We start from the raw sequence: 20193 nt of genomic DNA, 5'->3' as shown, positions 1-20193 counted from the left end.
CTGAAGACTTGAGTGCTGTAACCATTTATAACCATAGAGATAGGAATTTGTAATGGAGAAAACTGGCAACAGCAGATAAGGTTTTCTGCACAGGAAGTGTCAGAAAATAACATAAGATTTTCGATTGCTGGGATTGTCGGTATTCCATATGTAAAATAACTGTTTTAGTCAGTGGAAACAATGGCTGGCCGTGTCTGTCTGTTACAGGCTGCAACCTGTTATGATTTGTTTTCTGCATGTCCATTGAGTTTTATATGTTGCTCTTCTTCGGCTTTACTATATTCAGTTTTATGGAGTATAATTTCAAATTATACTGAATTCTTGAAGCATCATATTAAACAACAAGCTGCAGTCATATAGTACCCTCAACATAGTAAAACATCCCAAGGGGCTTCGCACTTTAACTGTATTGGGATGTAAAATGACATGCTTCTTTTCTGCGGTAAACATCAGCGTTCTTAGGAAACTTCTAACCCCTTTCCAATACTTCAAACTATTTTGCTTGTTGCTATTAGAACACCAAAACTCACAGGTGCTAGCCAACAGTGAGCGACAAAGTTGAGATCAACAAACTCGATACAGACTGGGGATCAACCCTTTATGATCAAGCTTCTCACTGAAGTATCACTGAACAATCAAGGGTGTTTAATCACTAATTATATAAACAATTTTCACATGCAGTCAGATATTTTGTTCTCAATCTTTGTCCTCTCCCACCAAACAAATTCAACTTCAACATTTACTGCTTACCATGTAATGGGAAAAGGCCAGGTGATCAAGAGCCTCCTCAAGACTTCCTTGGTCCTCAGTGTTCCAAATTCCTATGCTTTGTCGGAAAAGAATGACTGCTTCCTCCAGCCAAGTAACTGCGTGATAGTAGTCACCTATATCATAGGCAACCTGGGAATATAACATGTAAAATGTGGATTTAAATATATATTTTTAAATGGTGCCATAATGCCTGGTGAATGTGCAGGTAGACTATATAAGAATACTCTTTATAAAGTTGTGCAAGGTTGCACAAGAATATTTTATATATAAGGTGAATTAAATGTGCTTGTTTTATAATGTTATATCAGAATGCTTTTTATACAAGGCATAAAAGAATTCTTTCTATATATAACTATATATATTTTATATATAAAAGAAACCCTTTTCTCATACACGCATTCAAAAATGTCACTTTTAAGATGACCTACATGACGTTCTCTTGGATTTAAAATTGGACACAATCAGTAAAGTCAAGGTTTCAAATAATTGCTCCAGGTACTGTGCATATTCAAAAAACGAAGAAGTGTGTCAGATCTGATCTCTCACTGTAATTAGTTACCCAACAGTTCTGCCCAATGATACTTCGGTAATATTTTAATAAGCGTGAAACTCCTGATTGAGTTTACTCATGGACTCCGTATAATCTGCTGCTATTTTACACTATTTATTAATCAAAACAGTGTTATATCTTCAGTATTATGCCATATGTTTCAAGTACCGTCAAATGCAGTGCAAAATGGAAAACTGTGGAATTTCATTACCGTTTGATGTAAGCGTGAGAAAATGTCAGAAGCGACAGCAGGCACTCTGGTAAAACATGTTAGCAGTGAGAAGAGAAAAGAATCCAGACACTTCCTGTAAACAGGAAAGTAATGTAGTATAAAATGGGAATGACGAACAATCCCTCAGTGGAGATAATCGTCATCTCCATTGTTAAACTGAAACATGACATCTGTGAGAAGCAAAAGCAAAGTAATCTCACATCTGTCATCCATTTTGTTTACCATGAACCAGATGCAGTTAACACTGAGTCATAGACAAGCAGGTCCTAACCTGATCAATATTGACGGCACAAGTGAACATGTGATTCTACTATAAACACATATTAGAGAAAAAAAATTCCAATTTATTGCAAAGTTTAGAGTTCCTTTATCGAATCAGGAAACCTTTTGATTTGGATGTGATCCCAAATTGGGATTTTCTTGGATTCAGATTGCAGACATCGTCATTTAGTTGATGAGATATTAAAGTAAGTGATAACTCTGAATACAGAGTGAAGGTCTAATTAAGTAAAATTAAGTATAATTCTATCTTTATTATTATCAGGACCTTTACATCAATATGCAACTAAACTGAGCCTCCAAAACATACACAAAATAGTCCCCAAGTCTGTGATTGGGAACAGATGGATTCACAATGGAAAACAAGCCACTAATATGATGTTGGTAAATTAGAAACCACTTCATCTGTTACAAACTAACAAAGTAAGGTTGTTACAGAGTCAATTCAGAAATAGATCGAAAACCATTCAGTTTAAGAACATTTAATTTCTGTTAATTATGGAAAGGCAATTGACTCAAGTCCTCCCTGGCCACAGGAGAGGTGCCTGAGGACTGGAAGACAGTGAATGTGGTGCCATTATTCAAGAAGGGTAGCAGGGATAAACCAGGTAATTACAGGCCGGTGAGTCTAACATCAGTGGTAGGGAAACGATTGGAAAACATTCTGAGGGGCAGGATTAATCTGCACTTGGAGAGGCAGGGATTAATCAAGGGTAGTCAACATGGCTTTGTCAGGGGGAGATCATGTCTAACAAATTTGATTGGATTTTTCGAGGAGGTAACTAGATGTGTAAATGAGGGTAAAGCAGTTGATGTGGTCTACATGGACTTCAGTAAGGCTTTTGATAAGGTCCTGTATGGAAGATTGTTTAAGAAGGTAAGAGCCCATGGGATCCAGGGCAATTTGGCAAATTGGATCCAAAATTGGCTTAGTGGCAGGAGGCAGAGGGTGATGGTCGAGGGTTGTTTTTCTGATTGGAAGCCTGTGACCAGTGGTGTACCGCAGGGATCGGTGCTGGGACGCTTGCTGTTTGTAGTGTACAATAATGATTTAGATGTGAATATAGGAGGTATGATAAGTAAGTTCGCAGATGACATGAACATTGGTGGTCTTGTAAATAGTGAGGAGGAAAGCCTTAGATTACAGGGTTATATAGATGGGCTGGTAAGATGGACAGAGCAGTGGCAAATGGAATTTAATTCTGAGAAGTGTGAGGTGATGCATTTTGGGAGGACTAACAAGGCAAGGGAATATAAAATGGGTGGTAGGACCCTAGGAAGTACAGAGGGACCTTGCTGTACTTGTCCATAGATCACTGAAGACAGCAGCACAGGTAGATAAGGTGGTTAGGAAGGTATATGGGATACTTGCCTTTATTAGCCAAGGCATAGAATATAAGAGCAGGGAGGTTATGATGGAGCTGTATAAAACGCTAGTTAGGCCACAGCTGGAGTACTGTGTACAGTTCTGGTCACCACACTATAGGAAGGATGTGATTACACTGGAGAGGGTGAAGAGGAGATTCGCCAGGATGTTGCCTGGGCAGGAGCATTTCAGCTATGAAGAGAGACGGGATAGGCTAGGGTTGTTTTCCTTAGAGCAGAGAAGGCTGAGGGGGGACCTGATTGAGGTATACAAAATTATGAGGGGCATTGATAGGGTAGATAGGAAGAAACTTTTTCCCTTAGTGGAGGTGTCAATAACCAGGGGGCATAGACTTAAGGTAAGGGGCAGGAGGTTTAGAGGGGATTTGAGGAAAAAAGTTTCACCCAGAGGGTGGTTGGAATCTGGAACACACTGCTTGAAGGGATGGTAGAGACAGCAACCCTCACAACATTTACGAAGTATTTCGATGAGTATTTGCACTGCCATAGCATACAAGGCTACGGGCCAAGTGCTGGAAAATGGGATTAGGTAGGCGCTTGATAGCCAGCATGGACACAATGGGCCAAAGGGCCTGTTTCTGTGCTGTATAACTTTATGACTCTATGAGTCAAATCTAGTCAGATCCCATCATTTTTACTGCCCCTGGAACATTTTATGAAACACTGTGCAGCAAATCATGGTGGTTTGATAAAATTGAATAGATGGAAAATCTCATGTGGATCATTGACCTCTGCACCCAAATTCCCGATAAACACTCCCTGAACTCATAAATCTGTGAAATTAGTCACAGAATGATGCAGTGCCATAAATTACAAATGCCTTGTTATAAAGTACCTCATCAAGATATTCAGTATGATTCCTTTTTAAGCTGATGCACACATTGAAAATTATTCGGTTTTAATACACTGTTGTTTCTTTTGTTAAACAGACTCCAGATTTGTTTCACAATTATTCTAACCGTTAAGGAATAATATGAACATAAACATGTTTTGGAAGTTAGAAGCTGTCAGAAAGGATTCATTTAAAAAAAAAATTTTTAATTATGTGTTTGGGATAAAAACATTAAGTATCTAAGGGAATAAAGCAGTGGGATATAGAGTCATAGAGTTAAACAGCACAGAAACAAGCCCTTCAGCCCATCATGTCCGCGCCGGCCATCAAGCACCTAACTATTCTCATCCCGTTTTCCAGCATTTGGCCCATACCCTTGTATGCTATGGCGTTTCAAGTGCTCATCTAAATACTTCTTAAATGTTGTGAGGGTTCCTGCCTCTACCACCCCTTCAGGCAGTGCGTTCCATATTCCAACCACCCTCTGGGTGAAAACATTTTTCCTTAAGTCCCCTCTAAACCTCCTGCCCTTTACCTTAAATCTATGTCCCCTGGTTATTGACCTCTCCGCTAAGGGAAAAAGTTTCTTCCTATTTAACCTAGCAATGCCCCTTATAATTTTGTATACCTCAATCATGTCCCCCCTCAGCCTTCTCTGCTCTAAGGAAAACAACCCTAGTCTTTACAGTCTCTCTTCATAGCTGAAATGACCCAGCCCAGGCAACATCCTGGTGAATCTCCTCTTCACCCTCTCCAGTACAATCACATCCCAGAACTGTACACAGTACTCCAGGTGTGGCCTAACTAGTGGTTTATACAACTCCATCATAACCTCCCTGCTCTTATATTCTATGCCTTGGCTAATAAAGGTAAGTATCCCATATACCTTCCTAACCACCTTATCTACCTGTGCTGCTGCCTTCAGTGATCTCTGGACAAGTACAGCAAGGTCCCTCTGACCTTCTGTACTTCCTAGGGTCCTACCATCCATTGTATATTCCCTTGCCTTTTTAGTCCTCCCAAAATGCATCACCTCACACTTCTCAGGATTAAATTCCATTTGCCACTGTGCCGCCCTTTCTTGAATGTCGTGAGTGTTCCTGCCTCTACCACCCCTTCAGGCAGTGTGCTCCAGATTCCAACCACCCTCTGGGTGAAACAATGCCTCCTCAACCCCCCTCTAAACCTCCTGCCCTGTACCTTAAATCTATGCCCCCTAGTTACTGACCTCTCCGCTAAGGGAAAAAGTTTCTTCCTATCTATCCTATCAATGCCCCTCATAATCTTGTATAGCTCAATCAGGTCCCACCTCAGCCTTCTCCGTTCCAAGGAAAACAACCCCAGCCTATCTAGTCTGTTTTCATAACTGAAATGCTCCAGCCCAGGCAACATCCTGGTGAATCTCCTCTGCACCCTCTCCATTGCAATCACATCCTTCCGATAGTGTGGCGAGCAGAACTGTACACAGTACTCCAACTGTGGCCTAACCAGCGTTTTATACAGCTCCATCATAACCTCCCCGCTCTTATATTCTATGCCTTGGCTAATAAAGGTAAGTATCCCATATGCCTTCCAAACCACCTTATCTACCTGTGCTGCTGCCTTCAGTGATCTATGGACAAGTACAGCAAGGTCCCTCTGACCTTCTGTACTTCAAAGGGTCCTACCATCCATTGTATATTCCCTTGCCTTGTTAGTCCTTGCAAAATGCATCACCTCACACTTCTCAGGATTAAATTCCATTTGCCACTGCTCCGCCCATCTTACCAGCCCATCTATATCATCCTGTAATCTAAGGCTTTCCTCCTCACTATTTACGACACCACCAATTTTCGTGTCATCTGCGAACTTACTTATCATACCTCCTATATTCACATCTAAATCATTATTGTACACTACAAACAGCAAGCGTCCCAGCACCGATCCCTGCGGTACACCACTGGTCACAGGCTTCCAATCAGAAAAACAACCCTCGACCATTACCCTCTGCCTCCTGCCACTAAGCCAATTCTGGATCCAATTTGCCCATTTGCCCTGTATCCCATGGGCTCTTACCTTCTTAATTAATCTCCCATGCAGGATTTCATCAAAAGCCTTACTGAAGTCCATGTAGACTACATCAACTGCTTTACCCTCATCTACACATCTAGTCACCGCCTCGAAAAATTCAATCAAGTTAGTTAGACACAATCTTCCCCTGACAATTAATCCCTGCCTCTCCAAGTGGAGATTAATCCTGTCCCTCAGAATTTTTTCCAATAGTTACCCAACAACTGATGTAAGACTCACTGCCTGTGATTACCTGGTTTATCCCTGCTACCCTTCTTGAATAATGGCACCACATTCTCTTTGCTGATATAAATTCACTTTGATTAGAAATGCAAAATGTGTGGTCGGGAATTGGCAGCTGGTTTTGAACTCTGCCTGATTTTCCATTGATATCCATGCTGCCATCTAGGGTGAATTTATGCCCCAGTGTTAATAAATGAAATGGGGCAGATCTTGACGATCGGGTGTAAAGTTGGCTGCTATAGAAACCATCTGATTTTCATTTCCATTTATTTAAACAGTTTGAAAATCTAGCCCCATCGCTCTCAACATGATTAAAAACAAAATTCAAAAATGATTTTAATAATCAGTTTTCTTTTCGTTGCACTCGAATGCAACCGTTGAAGCAGAATTGGTTGAATTACAGAGGAGGAAAGAAGGAGAAAACTTTTTCCTGACCTAAGTTGTAGAAGATCCCACTTTTCAAGAGTAATAATAGCACTTAGTTCTCAAATGTTTACATTTTCATTTCTGGTGATCGACATGGATATTTTGCATTATAAGTGGTGTTATCGTTCGCAAGTCAAAGGCAACTGTACAACTATCACCAACTTGAATACCTGAAGAAAATGCGCAAACAATCCACACAGTTCTTAGCTTGGTTAACGAATGCACGTAGAATAGGTAAACAAGGAAACACTTCTCAACTGAGCATGCTCAGCTGGTCTGGAATTCCACAAAGATATCCTCAGCAACAGTAAATGAATGTCAGAGAATCTTATTCCAAAGATGCACCATTGCCTTTTGAATATGTTCAATAGAAAGAACAAAGTCACAGTTTTCATAAAAACCACAAAACTCTTTTTTTTAAAGAAAGATCAACTTCTTTTCACCTAAGTTTACATACCTTTCCAATTTGAAAACAGTCATCTGCTGAAAGGTTACCGGAGAGACTTGGCCTGTAGATATTGGAAACACCTTCTCCAACCACCTGTAGAAACTCCCCTTTGACTAATCCCTTTGTGCTTAGGGCGTACACATCTTGCAGCCTCATCAAACCTTTGGCAGCTCCCTCTAGGTCCTCAGCTTTTGGGAGTTTTGCCTCGATTTTCTCATAACCATCCTTTAGTGCTAAATGCAGTGTTGGAAGCAGTGTCAGTTCACCTTATTGGAGATCTTTTTCCACAGGATTTACATTTTACACTTCTCACGTTCCGCAGCTGGTGAAAATATGCAGTATTTATTGCTATGTAAACTTAGAACCAGTTCAGATTATGAAACCAAGTTCTGGGCTGGTTGCACTAAACCACAAGTATTAAAAGAAATCAAACAGATTTTGTCATCGAACAGCCAGGAACCAATATAAAATCAGCAAAGAGACAGTCTTTTAATCTACAGTGCTACTTTCTGTAGAATTTAATTAATTTGTTTTAAGGCATTTTTGTCTGATAATTATTCATTGTGGTAATAATAAAGTTTTTTTTGGCTATTTTCCCCCACAAGTTGATGGTTAACTGCAGCTAATTATGTTTTTCATCCACATTTCTCTCTTCCACTCTTAACGGTGCTGACTAATAACGTATAATTCTATGGGTGAGACTCTAATGCTTAACCAAAGTAGTCATTCTACATGCGTGAATCTGCAGAGTGAGTGTTGATGGCCTTTTCAACTTTCAAGGGAATCACAGTCTTCCCTGGTGACCCCATACATGCACTTCCACTGAATAATAAGTGGCAGCCATTTTCACCCCTAGCCCAGGAAAGTAGTTGTGGCTGTCCCACCTCTGCTGCAGTTGAGATTAGCCAACAGACCAGAGACTGAACATCAAACTTTCCTGGCGTGTGCAGATCAATTCTACATTGGGCATTGCCATTACTTAGTGAATCTTAGGGGAAGCCTAGAACAATTAAATAACAATTTCAAGAGGTAGAGAATGTAACAAAAACAAAAAGTGCTGGAAATACTCAGCAGGTCTGGCAGCAACTGTGGAGAGAGAAGCAAAGCTAACATTTCAGGCCTGTAACCTTTCATCAGAACCCTGGTTCTGTGGTTAATAAGATGTTTTACTATAAAAGGGCTGCACTGTATTTTGTTGGTTCTGTGTTGATGATTTGAGATTGTACTCTTGTCATTAACCCACTTCCTTGGTATAATATAAGTAGCAGAATAAACTAGGAAGAAAACTGAATTTTGTATCTGAAGGCCACTTGGTGATATGAAAAATTTATTAGCAGAAACTATCTGTCAATCATAATTTGAGAAAAGTGACATACTTTATTATTGCATAAAAGCTACATTCTTAGAATGGAGAATGCAGCATTTATGATGCAATGCTGGTTTTGATATAGAATCATCGAATGATTACAGCAGAGAAGGAGGCCATTCAGCCCACCAACTCCATGCTGGCCCTCTGCAAGAGCTATCCGCACGCCCCCCCACCCCCCGCCCTTTCCCTGTAGACCGGCAAGTTTTTTCCCTTCAAACACTTAACTGATTTGTTTTTTTCTCAAATGTTTTGTTCTGCAGAATTGTTTGATGAGGTGTATGACCTCCTGGATGGTGCCATTTGCACCAGTATGCAAACATATTCACAGACTTTCTGTAGTTGCTATTGTCTTTCATTATTGAAGATTTAATGTGGATTCCTTTGCATTTAGCTTATATATACAATGATTACAGACCATCATGGCTCAATGACACATTCTCTGCCAATGTACATGTTCAAGATTTAGTACATTGAACTATTTTGCTATAAAAACGTTTGTTAATATTGTCAACCTGTTCCATTCAGATATTTGGGATGAGAAACTATAGTTATGAGGGAAGACTTGAGATATTGGGACATTTTCAACTGGAGCAGAGAAGGCTAGGAGATCTAACAGAGGTATCACAAAATTGGAAAGTGTTTTTATAAAGTGAAGAGGGAAAGGTTATTTCCTCTTATTGGGAAGTCAGTGACAAGAGGTCATCAATATAAAATTGGCACTAAGAGAGTTAGAAGATAAGTTAGGAGTAACTTCTTTATGCAGAGTGTCTGGAGTATGGATTACTTTACCACAACAATAGTTGAGATAGAGACAGAGACCATTGCATTTTTAAGTGAAGAGCAGATAAATATTTGAAGCAGATACAAAGCTATGGTAAGAGGGCAGTGGGATTTGATTTAAAGAGCTAGTACAGACTTGCGGGGCTGAATAGCCTCCTTATCTGCTATAAAATTCTGTAGTTCTACACTGATCTCAACTTAATGAATCGATGAGCAAGGTTCGAGCCACTCTAGAACAGTGCAATGTGTACTTGATCAACAGACATGAACATAAATTGCTGCAGGTAGTGGTGATTTTGGCATGGTAGCCTAGTGGCTTTGGTTCTGGCACCAGCAGCCTAGAGGTCATGAGTTCAAATCCCACCTTGGCAAATTGTGGGTTAGAATCAGAAAAAAAACCACAGAAGCTGCCAGATTTTCGTAAAAACACAAATGGTTAACTACTGCCCTTCAGGGAAGGGAACCTGTCACCCCTACCCAGCCTGGTTTAAAAGTGACTCCAAACACCACCAGGGAATGGGTTCTTAGTACCTTCCAGACAATTGGCAATCGTCAATAAATATTGCCTTGCCAGTATCATCCACAACACAAAAACAAATTTAAAGAAATAATTGATTTGGCTTAATATCACCATATAATAAAAGCAATTATGCTTTAAAACAAAAACAAATATTAGCCAGCAATGATTTTTCATTTTCACTACTTAGACTGTGGTAGGGTAGAGTAGCAATCTGATTGTCAATCTGCAACCACAGGAGATGGCACTTCATGGAGCATGAAAACCAAAAATGTTCAAATCCACGGAGCTTTGAAGTAACAGCCAAAAACACAGCAATGTACTAAAGTCTGGGTGCAATGCACTACTGTCATTGGATAAGAACAATCAGAAACGAGAGCACTAAAAATTATTTTTTGTCATTACAGCAGTAAATTAATTTAATGATATTTTACCATGCTATATTTAATAATATTGTTGTACAATTATAATCACATCATTGATGAGATAAAAATCCTAATATTTAAACTTAATCATTTACCTTGGATATTCTCGATGGCTTCATTGCTATATACAATATTTTGCCAGTCAATCTGCAACCTCTTTATAAGGGTGTAGGCAAACAGAGGGTTTGATATTGCTTTCACAGGTTCCTGATAAACATTGCTGTGCAGTGCCTTTATTTTTTCATAAAATCTGTAATTCAAAAAAATTGAGAAGACCTAAAACAGGAGAAACAAAATAATTTGAACAAGATAACGAACTAATTTAGTGAACCCCTTTTGTTGAAAATAAGGTGAATGGCATTTCTAGAACAACCTGAGAAATAGCAATGAATTGGGAAATGGACAAAACTGCAATGAAACATATTACAGGAAGAACAATAACTTAACAATATAGTACTCCTCAAGTAAAATGTCTCGGAGCATTTTACAGTGCAGAGAGATGAGCACATAGCAGAGAATTAGGAATTTCATCAGGATAAGAAAAATTAAAGGCACTGTTGAAATGGGATTTTAGGAGACTTTTGGGGACAGAGAGGGCGATAGTAGGGTGACGTGTTATTGGGAGAAAATTCCAAAAAACAGAGGTGCAGTGATTGAATGATTTGTCTGTCTATTATACTGGAGTTAACGTAGCGGAATAAGCAATAATCCAGAGACAGAGTGGCAGAAAGTGCAGGCAAGGATATATGGCTGGAGAAGGTTGTTCAATGTGAAAGGACTTGAAGACAAGGACAAAGATCTTAAAGTTAATCACCTAGAACACATTGAGCCAGAGGAGCTGGGCAAGGATGGGAGTGACTAGTTTCATACGAACATACGAATTAGGAGCAGGGATAGGCCACTCGACCCCTCGAGCCTGCTCCACCATTCAATAAGTTCATAGCTGAACTGATTACTCCACATTTCCGCCTACCCCCGATAACCTTCCACCCCCTTGCTTATCAAGAATCTATCTACTTCTGCCTTAAAAATATTCAAAGACACTGTTTCCACTGCCTTTTGAGGAAGAGAGTTCCAAAGACTCACGACCCTCTGAGAGAAAAAATTTCTCCTCATCTTTGTCTTAAATGGGTGACCCCTTATTTTTATACAGTGACCCCTAGTTTGAAATTCTCCCATAAGGGGAAACATCCTTTCCACATCCACCCTGTCAAGACCTCTCAGGGTCTTATATGTTTCAATCAAGTCACCTCTTACTCTTTTAAATTCCAATGGATACACGTCTAGCCTGTCCAATCTTTCCTCGTAAGACAGGCCACCCATTCCAGGTATTAATCTAGTAAACCTTCTCTGTACTGCCTCCAATACATTTACATCCTTCCTTAAATAAGGAGACCAGTACTGTACACAGTACTCCAGATGTAGTCTCGCCAATGCCCTGTAGAGCTGAAGCATAACCTCCCTACTTCTGTATTCAATTCCCCTCGCGATAAACGATAACATTCTATTAGCTTTCCTAATTACATGCTGTACCTGCATACTAACCTTTTGTGATTCATGCACTAGGAGACCCAGATCTCTCTGCATCTCAGAGCTCTGCAATCTCTCACCATTTAGATCACTTTGTGCTGGAAAGGGCATTGGCACAGGGTTCTGAACAGAATTTAAGAATTGAATCCTCTAGATGATGAAGTTGTGAGTATGGATTTCAGCAGCAGTGGGGGAGAGACTGGGGAGTAGGTCAGCAAAAGCACAGCATCAGACCAGGTAGGGAGTGAAATGTTCAGCTCAGGGTATAACAGAACACTTGTATTTTGTACCATCCAAGTCAATCTGAGAGCAATCTGCAAGGTCGATGGAATGGAATCAGAAGCTAATGGAAGCCAAAAAGGATGGCTTTGTTTTAGTCAATGTTGAGCTGAAGGAAATTTTAATTGATCCATGACTTGAGTTCAGACAAGCAGTCAGAAAGTATAGTAACAACCTTGGAGTTGATGGTGGTTACAGAGACGTAGACTTGAATGCCATCCACATAAATATACAAGTTTATCTACAGTTGCGGATGATGTTGCTAAGAGGTAACATTTAAGTAATGAATATTGGATAGGACAGGAGCAAGGATTGAGCTGCAGTGAACTTTACAGATGACCCTAGAGATATAGGTGAAGCTAATGTTTAAAGATGTAGTAATAATTATATGGGGAAAGATATTATCACAGGACTTTGCTGAGTGATGTGCAACATAAGACTACAATGAATCCATTTATTAAACAGTCTACACAACACCAGCAGCCTCCAGAGAATAGAAGTGACCCCACGCAGTGAGGCCTGGGTCAGCGCAGGAGATCTCCAATTAAAGCAATAGAAAAGAGGCAGAGATCCCTTTTCCTGGGAACTCCGTCTGATCGCTGCAAGATTTCCCTGTGGGTGATTGAAAAGAGGATGGAAAATGACGAAAGCAAGGGCTGGAGGTGTGGAGAGGATGAAAGGAGTGTCTTGTTCAGGGATTTCCCCAGGTTCCAAGTGGAAGAGTACAAGGAGGTGGAGGGGGAAAAATTACATTCCAAAGCAAAATTATAACCTTCATAAGAAGGGAAATAGAAATACACAATCATCCCACCCCTCCCCCAACTTTTCACCACCATCAAACCCAAAATCCCTTGTGCTGAGGGTCTCCATTCACATGGCTGGACTAGTACTCCTGGGATTGTTAATAATAATGATAGGACCTACTCTTCATTCAAGCAGATGGAAACCAGAGTTATTGTAGTCAATTGAATCTGAAAGGCTGACTTAATACTTAGATCTGAATATCTTTAACTCACTTGGAGGCTATTGCCTGACAATACTGCTTCTCATGAGACTGCAAACCACAGTGAATTTGTCAGAGTAATGGTTCATTACTTTCCACATTGTGATTGGACTGTTGCTGTAATGTTAGCTGTGGAAATTGTCTTAATTATGTAGATAAAGGGACTGGAACACAAGCGATGTTATTAGCCAAATCAGTAAAACTAGAACCAAATTTACTCCTGCCTAAATTAGTTAACCAACCTGCCTGAAAGATCCCCAAAGCCGTAGTTAAGTGAAGGAGAACCATTATTGAACAGGATGATCATACCATCCTAAATGTAATAGCTGGAGCTGTCTGTTGTCAGGAAAACCACGCCTGCCAAAATGAGACATACTAATTTTCTCATATGGAACATTAATTTTAAACTGTTCCTAGACTGAAAGTAGCTTGGTTCAAAAGACCACTGAAGCATGACTGCTCATTTTGCATTCGAAAAAATAGTTGAAAAAAAGACAATGGGAACTGCTCACTGATTCAATAAACAGAGATTAGTCTGGGCAATGGTGATTCACATCTTGTCTGTATAAGAGACAGCACTACACCACCCCCCTACCACCACCCCCACCCCCCACCCCCCCCCCCCTCCCTGAGGGCTTTGAAATCCACAAACCGCAGGAGCAGTTGTTCCAAATAAGGGGTTAGTCACATAACTAACCTGCTGGCCAACTTGTAGTTTTGAATTGTGCTCACAGAACTGCTGGAAAAGAGACTGCAATTCAAAGACAGAAGAAAAGGAACGTCTCTCCCTCCCTCTCTCTCTCACAATGTTCCAGGTGGATCCACTGAAGCCACTTAAACCTCAAGAGAGAGAAGACTCCTGCAGCTAAACAAGTGAAAGTGTGCACTGGGCCCCAACGAGAACTGCAAGATTTAACTACAATTAAAAACTGTACATCTAATCCACAAACAGTAAATGAACTCCAGCTATTGCTTCAAACCTTTCCCCTTTATTCTTTCTCCTTTTTGTCTCTATTTGCGTTTGTGTTTATCACATATGCTTGCTAGCATCGTCGCGTTGTGTATTTCTAGTAGTTTTAATCAAATTAGAGTTTTAAGGTTAATAAACTCACATCTTTCTTGTTTAAATCCAAGAAAACCTGTCTGGTTGATTTCTTTGCCATTACAATTACAGAGCAATGAACAACAATTCACTGAGGGGAAGCTAAAAACACAGTGTTTTAAAAATTAAACCCCGCCACGGCCAAACCAGGCAAAGACTGAGACGGAACCCCTAGACCCCTTTCTCACCTGGTTGTAACACTGTGAAGAGATCTGAACGCCTGCCAGTGTCTTTTGGTCACCTGTTGTTATGATGTATCCTTTAAAATTGCTGATTGGGAGCAGATATATTTGGAGGAAGAACATTTTCCAAGTGCACTATGCATTGATCCATTAGTTAGTTTCTATCCATCCCCAAATATGTATGTGGTAAATAAACATCAGCACAATATTTTGTCTATTTCTGATCTAAATTGAAGGAAAATCTCAGCTCCTCATTGAAGATATTTTGACGTGGATTCAAAGTATCCGGGTGAGGAAAACAAGTGCCACATTAATTGGTGCAGAGATGGGAAAGAGATTCTTCTTCAAGTCTATTTGAAATGGTTGGCAGCAATCTGTCTCTTCCCAACTGTTTTACATAAGATATGAAAGGGCACTAAGAGATACTGTTAAGCTAAGGTGGCATTTCATCACCAGTATAGATTTTCTTTTAAATCCTTCATGTTGCCTGAAGCAAAGAAATCTACTAGGAAGCTTGCTATCCCGTTAATCTTTCCTGATCCATCTCAGCTAGCATGGCTGGTTTCCAGACAATGAACAACTCAGGTTGAACTTTAAAAAAGATGACTCATAACTAGGGTCCTAACACATTCACAGCTGTGAAAAATGCAGCAGGAACTGTGAAATCTTGGGTCCTCAATAAAATTGGCCATTTTGCGAACTTTGCGCATTTTACTCATTGACACAAGGCTCACCTCGTTGATTGCTAAGTGAGGGAGGGCTTCCAGTGCAGTTTTTGAGAGAAGCAGTCTCAAGTGTTAGCAAACAAGTGAGAATGCCAGAATGTGCAAATCAAAAACAACCACAACCATTACTGCAGCACATCATGTGCAAGAATTTGGAAGCCAAATTCTGCATGCCGATGGTGAGATACTGTTCTGTACAAGCTGCAATGTTTCATTGGATCACACACGGTGGGCAATGGTCCAGCGGCACTTAGCGTCCGAAAGACAACACAACAGAAAGAGAGCACGGACACAACACTGCTGAAAAATGAGCACGCAAAAAAAGAGCAACGATTCATCTCTTTTTAAGCAGTCGACAGAGAGCTCAGAAAATCATCATTGGTTACAATGGAATTTGTGGATGCATTTGCAAGCGGCAACATACCATTGGAAAATCTTAATCACCCAAAACTGCGGGTATTCATTCAACATAATGTGCAAAATAGTGGTTGCTTGCCAAGTGCAAATAAACTACAACAGGACTACCTAACGAAACTTTGTGCTACACATTGTGAGGAGATGAAGTCTCAGATCAACACAAGTGAGTTGTCTGACAATTCCAACAAACTCTGTGGACACAGAGAGAGCTGTGTCTAAACATTTACAGGTGTTCACAGCGCAGAGACAGGGAATGAAGAGAGACAGCTGCAAGTTGCTTCACGCTCACATTCAACCACTGACTTCAGTAAGTTAATAGTCATGTTTTTCCAATAGTTTTTGAGTATACTATAAATGCCATTTGAAACCAGAAACCTCCCTTGTCTTTTTTTTAATAGATCAATTTCATGGTTTGTTGCAACACCATAAAATTTATGATTTAAATTTGGGAAGTCGTGAAATTCACGATTCTTAAAATGCCTTGACCATGAAATTTGTAAAATTTGACCGTGGATTTGGTAGGGCCTGACTCATAACTATCATAACTACACCAAAGCGATGTCACAAAGGAAGTAGGAGTACCTAAAATGTGCCAAGCACTAATATCTACATCTAAATTATTTTCAATGTCTCTTTCCATGAAATATGTAACAAATTGTGCAACCTTGAAATATGTCTGACTGCTTGTTTGCTCTCAAGTCATGAATGAGCTGGGAACTTTCTCCAGCCTAACACTGGAGAGGCCGAACTTTGATCCCTGCCAGAAACTCTGGCCTAGAAATTTGATGACGCTGTGCCCATTTTACAGGTGTAATGTGGGCCAAAGCACCAATATGATCGGCAGGAGTATGCCACTCACCATATTGATATAGGTATTGGAAGGAAAGGTGTCAAGTGTAGAAACACAGCAGAGTAGCCACAAGAACTGGCCAGATTCATAGTGGAAAGTCAAGGTGCTGAATTTTATTGAGTTCCTGATATTGGAAGAGGGAAGAAGAATGCAGTGGCAGTGGCCCACCACGGAGGCTCCATGGCAGCACCCCCCAAACCCCCGCCGCTCGGTAATGGGACCCAACTTTAAATATTGAAATAAAGGACATGAATAAATTAACATACTATTCTCTGCAATCATACCAGCTGTCCAGGATCTTCCTTGCGACGGCCGGCACTCACGTGCTTTGACTTTCCCGTCCATGGAAAGCTGGCACCATCAAGGTAGGGAAGGGGGGAACTTAAAGATTTTTAGTGTAGTGGGGGGGGGGGGTGGAAACGGGGTCAACTCTGCATTTCTACTGTGGGGGGGGGAAGGGGTAATATCTGCACTTTGTGCAGCTGCTGGGGGGAGAGGTCAAGGGGGTTGCCATTTATTTTCTGTGTATTGGGGGTGGTGACAGGTCACACATTTATGTACAGTGTAGTGGGGGGGTGGGTGGGAGTTCTGGGGTTGAACCTTGTACTCTCTGTGCATGTCTGGCAGCCCTTTAAAAGTGGCACCAGCGCCTGCACAGAGGCAGCTGACGCCATTGCCGGCATTCCTGAGCCTACCCCTGCCACATGATTGGGAGCGGGGGGAGGGGGCGGGGGGGCGGACCGCCCTGCATATGGAAATGAGCACATGCGGGCCGCTATTTCTTTTTGCCCGCTGCTGGAATAAAATTCAGTCCAAGGTGGGAAAATCCCCCCATGACATTTACTTTGCCGTGCAACCTAAAACCTTTAGTTACCAATCCCACTTCACGGGAAGGAGTGTTATATGTTTCATTTAGCACAGCAAACTTATAAATGATTTTACAACTCTGTGGACTATAAGATAGCATGTACAGTGTTAATTCTTTCCTCTTCATTTGTAGGAAGCCTTGAGTGTAAGGCAAACCGGTCCAACCAACAGTACAATTGACACCTGCAAAATTAGAAGTATCTTTGGCGATGGACGTCAGCATCTGCTGCAGCTGCCAGTATCATAAAGACAACACCTGTGCCCACCATCCCCGCACCCCCTGCCAACCATCTCAAGGAATTCAAGTTTTTAATGCTATTCAAAATCTTCAAATGACATATAATCTGTCTAAATTGGTATAAGATACAACTTGGAATATCCTGTGCACACTGTTCATTCAGGAAAATACATCACAGGAGATATCAAGGCTTCTCAACCATTGGCATCTGTAAGCATCAGTTGGTGGCATTCTCACTCTGATTCAGAAGGTTGTGGGTTCAAGACCTACTCCAGAGACTTGAGCGCAAAATCCAGGCTTCCAATCGAGTGCAGTACTGAGGGAGTTCTGCACTGTTAGAGGCGCTGTCTTTCAAATGAGATTTTAAACCAAGCCCTTGCACTGCACCCACGCCTCCCACCCCCACTGCCTGCCCTCTCAGGTGGAAGTAAAAGATCCCATAGCGCTATTCAAAGAAGATCAGAGAGTTTCCTCTGGTGTCCTGGCCAGTATATATCCCACAACCAAAATCACTAAAGCAGATGATCTGGTCAGTATTAAATTGATGCTTCATTGACTACAAAGTTCTTTGGGACCTCCTGAGGTTGTGAAAAGCGCTATATTAATGCAATATATATTTTATTATCCAAGTGCTCTTAACTTGAAATACTTATTGACAGTAAAAGATGCACAACCATGAAATAAAAGCCCGTGTCCCTGCCATAGTCCCGCTAAGGAAATTGAAGATTGATTAGAATCAGACCAGAACTCAAACAAAATGCAATTAAAAATATTTTGAGAATGAGCTTAGATGCTCATTAATACCTATTTTTCTTCTTAACCAGTTTTTAACTGTGGAAAGAAAAAAATAAAGCAAGCAGTTTTCCTTGACAAGAAATGGTTCGGAATGAACAAAATCATTGGCTAGAACAGAAATAAATCATAATCAGCACTGACTATGTCACAGATATTTACAGTCTGAGGAATTTGCCAAGACCTTACATCAGATCCGACGCTCATTTGCTCTGAAATGTGGCTAGAATTGTCGTGTTGTATACTTTTTTGTAAATCTCATGGGTAAATCGAGAAGCTTCATTGAAGAGGTTTAACTACTGGTAGAAATTCTGTACCAATATAACATAATATGTTAGTTTTAATCCCACAATGTAACTTTTTTTTTAGGTATCCTATTCGTGTAAGTTTTTCTAGTACAACTTCAAAATTGGTGTCAGAGAGGAACCAGAAAAAAAAGAGAGGAACCAGTGCAAGTGTAACGTGATAAAAAATGCCTACAGAGTGAAAAAGACTGTGAAAGGATAAAAGTTACTGTGCAGGGGAAAATATTAATCAAAATATTGAGAGCAGTGAATGAAAGAGTAACCGAAATTTCTACGACAATGTTCATCATTCCTCAGGCAGACTGCTAAGACTCTTATTTCCGATACTTAAAAAAAAACAAATGCATTTAATTCCGAGCGAACTAAAATCTTACCGTTTCAGGTCGTCCATTCTATAGATCTCGTTTTCAATGTAAGTCTGTAAATTTTGCAAAAGCACCTTTTCCACGGCAATTTCTGCCTGGATGTTAAGGAGGGAGGTGTACAGATCTGCTTGAGTCGTTGACAGCAAGAAGCCGTTCACAACACACAGTAACAGTGAGGGCAGCAACAAGAGCATTTTGTAATCTTTCATCCACTGTTCAGGCAGCGTACACTTACTAACAGTTGAGTCAACTTTTACATACTAGCGTGGCTTGGTGGCAATAGACGTTGATGATGTTCGGTTTCCTCAGTCTTGTAAAAGTGGGATCGTGTTTCCAAAGAGATCTATGAGACGGAATTCCCTTTTCCAGGATTCATATTTCCCACATTCCAGTGAAATGGGTCATTTACTGCTGTTGAGCATTGCAGCTGCAGCTGCATCTGCGCAGAGAAATAGGGAGGGAGAGAATACTTACTATCTCAATGGTGTCTGACTGACTAAACATTGGCTCAGACTTTTCAGTTGGACATCAAGGGACTGAGGGCATGATGAGTGTTCACAGGGAATGAATGAAGGGCTGAGGTTCTCCGGGGCTGGGGTTTGCTGTAAACCTGCGGTAAGGGCAGGATTAAGACACTGCCCATCACTGCTTTCAGGATAGAGGGAACCCGCTTCACGACAGGAGAGAATTTGTTTCTTTCAGACTGCATTTAAACAGAGTTTTAAACAAGTACTGTAGGTATAAATTGTTAAACTTTGCTGGTTTGCGCTTGAACTGTGGAGGCAAACTGACCTCAGGGGTCATCATGTTCATGAAAGGGGTTGATTTTTCATGAAAAGTGTTGACTTTGCAGGAATGGTGCGTGAGTCATTGTCACTGGTGATGTTATTTGTAAATGACACTAATGTGGACCACTTTGGACTTGTTAGCAATAGAAATTGTAGGCTCACCACTTCTTCATTACAGCGGGGCCTTTTATTTATAATGGTTTATGACTCTTTGGAGAAGGTTTTTTTTTAAAAAAAAGGCCAGATTTCTTGGGCATCCCCAGTTGTCCTGAGAGTGGGAGTGAACCTTCTCCTTGAACCGCTGCAATCCATGTGGTGATGCTGCTCCCACTGGCGTGAGGTGGAATTGCAGGCTATTCACCCAGTGACAATGAAGGAATGGAGATATGGGGGTACTGGGAAATTGGGGGGAGCCGTGTCAGGCCAGCTCCCCGACGCATTCC

At 40.8% G+C, this 20193-nt stretch overlaps 1 protein-coding gene across 1 annotated transcript in view; it reads right to left on the bottom strand.

Annotated features, from left to right (window-relative positions):
• Positions 1 to 19156, bottom strand: part of p4ha3 (prolyl 4-hydroxylase, alpha polypeptide III) — a 67412-nt gene extending 48256 nt beyond the window's left edge. Inside the window, exons 1-4 of the mRNA XM_068032799.1 lie at positions 18972 to 19156; positions 10403 to 10557; positions 7226 to 7449; positions 751 to 900 (exon numbers count right to left, since the gene is read on the bottom strand). Of these exons, the coding sequence (XP_067888900.1) occupies positions 751 to 900; positions 7226 to 7449; positions 10403 to 10557; positions 18972 to 19156 (714 nt within the window). The remainder of the gene's footprint in view (positions 1 to 750; positions 901 to 7225; positions 7450 to 10402; positions 10558 to 18971) is intronic.
• Positions 19157 to 20193: the final 1037 nt, after the last annotated feature.

This window comes from Heterodontus francisci, chromosome 6 (genome assembly GCF_036365525.1).
Source record: "Heterodontus francisci isolate sHetFra1 chromosome 6, sHetFra1.hap1, whole genome shotgun sequence".
NCBI classification, from domain to species: Eukaryota; Metazoa; Chordata; class Chondrichthyes; order Heterodontiformes; family Heterodontidae; genus Heterodontus; species Heterodontus francisci.
This window is presented reverse-complemented; position numbering and strand designations above follow the sequence as displayed.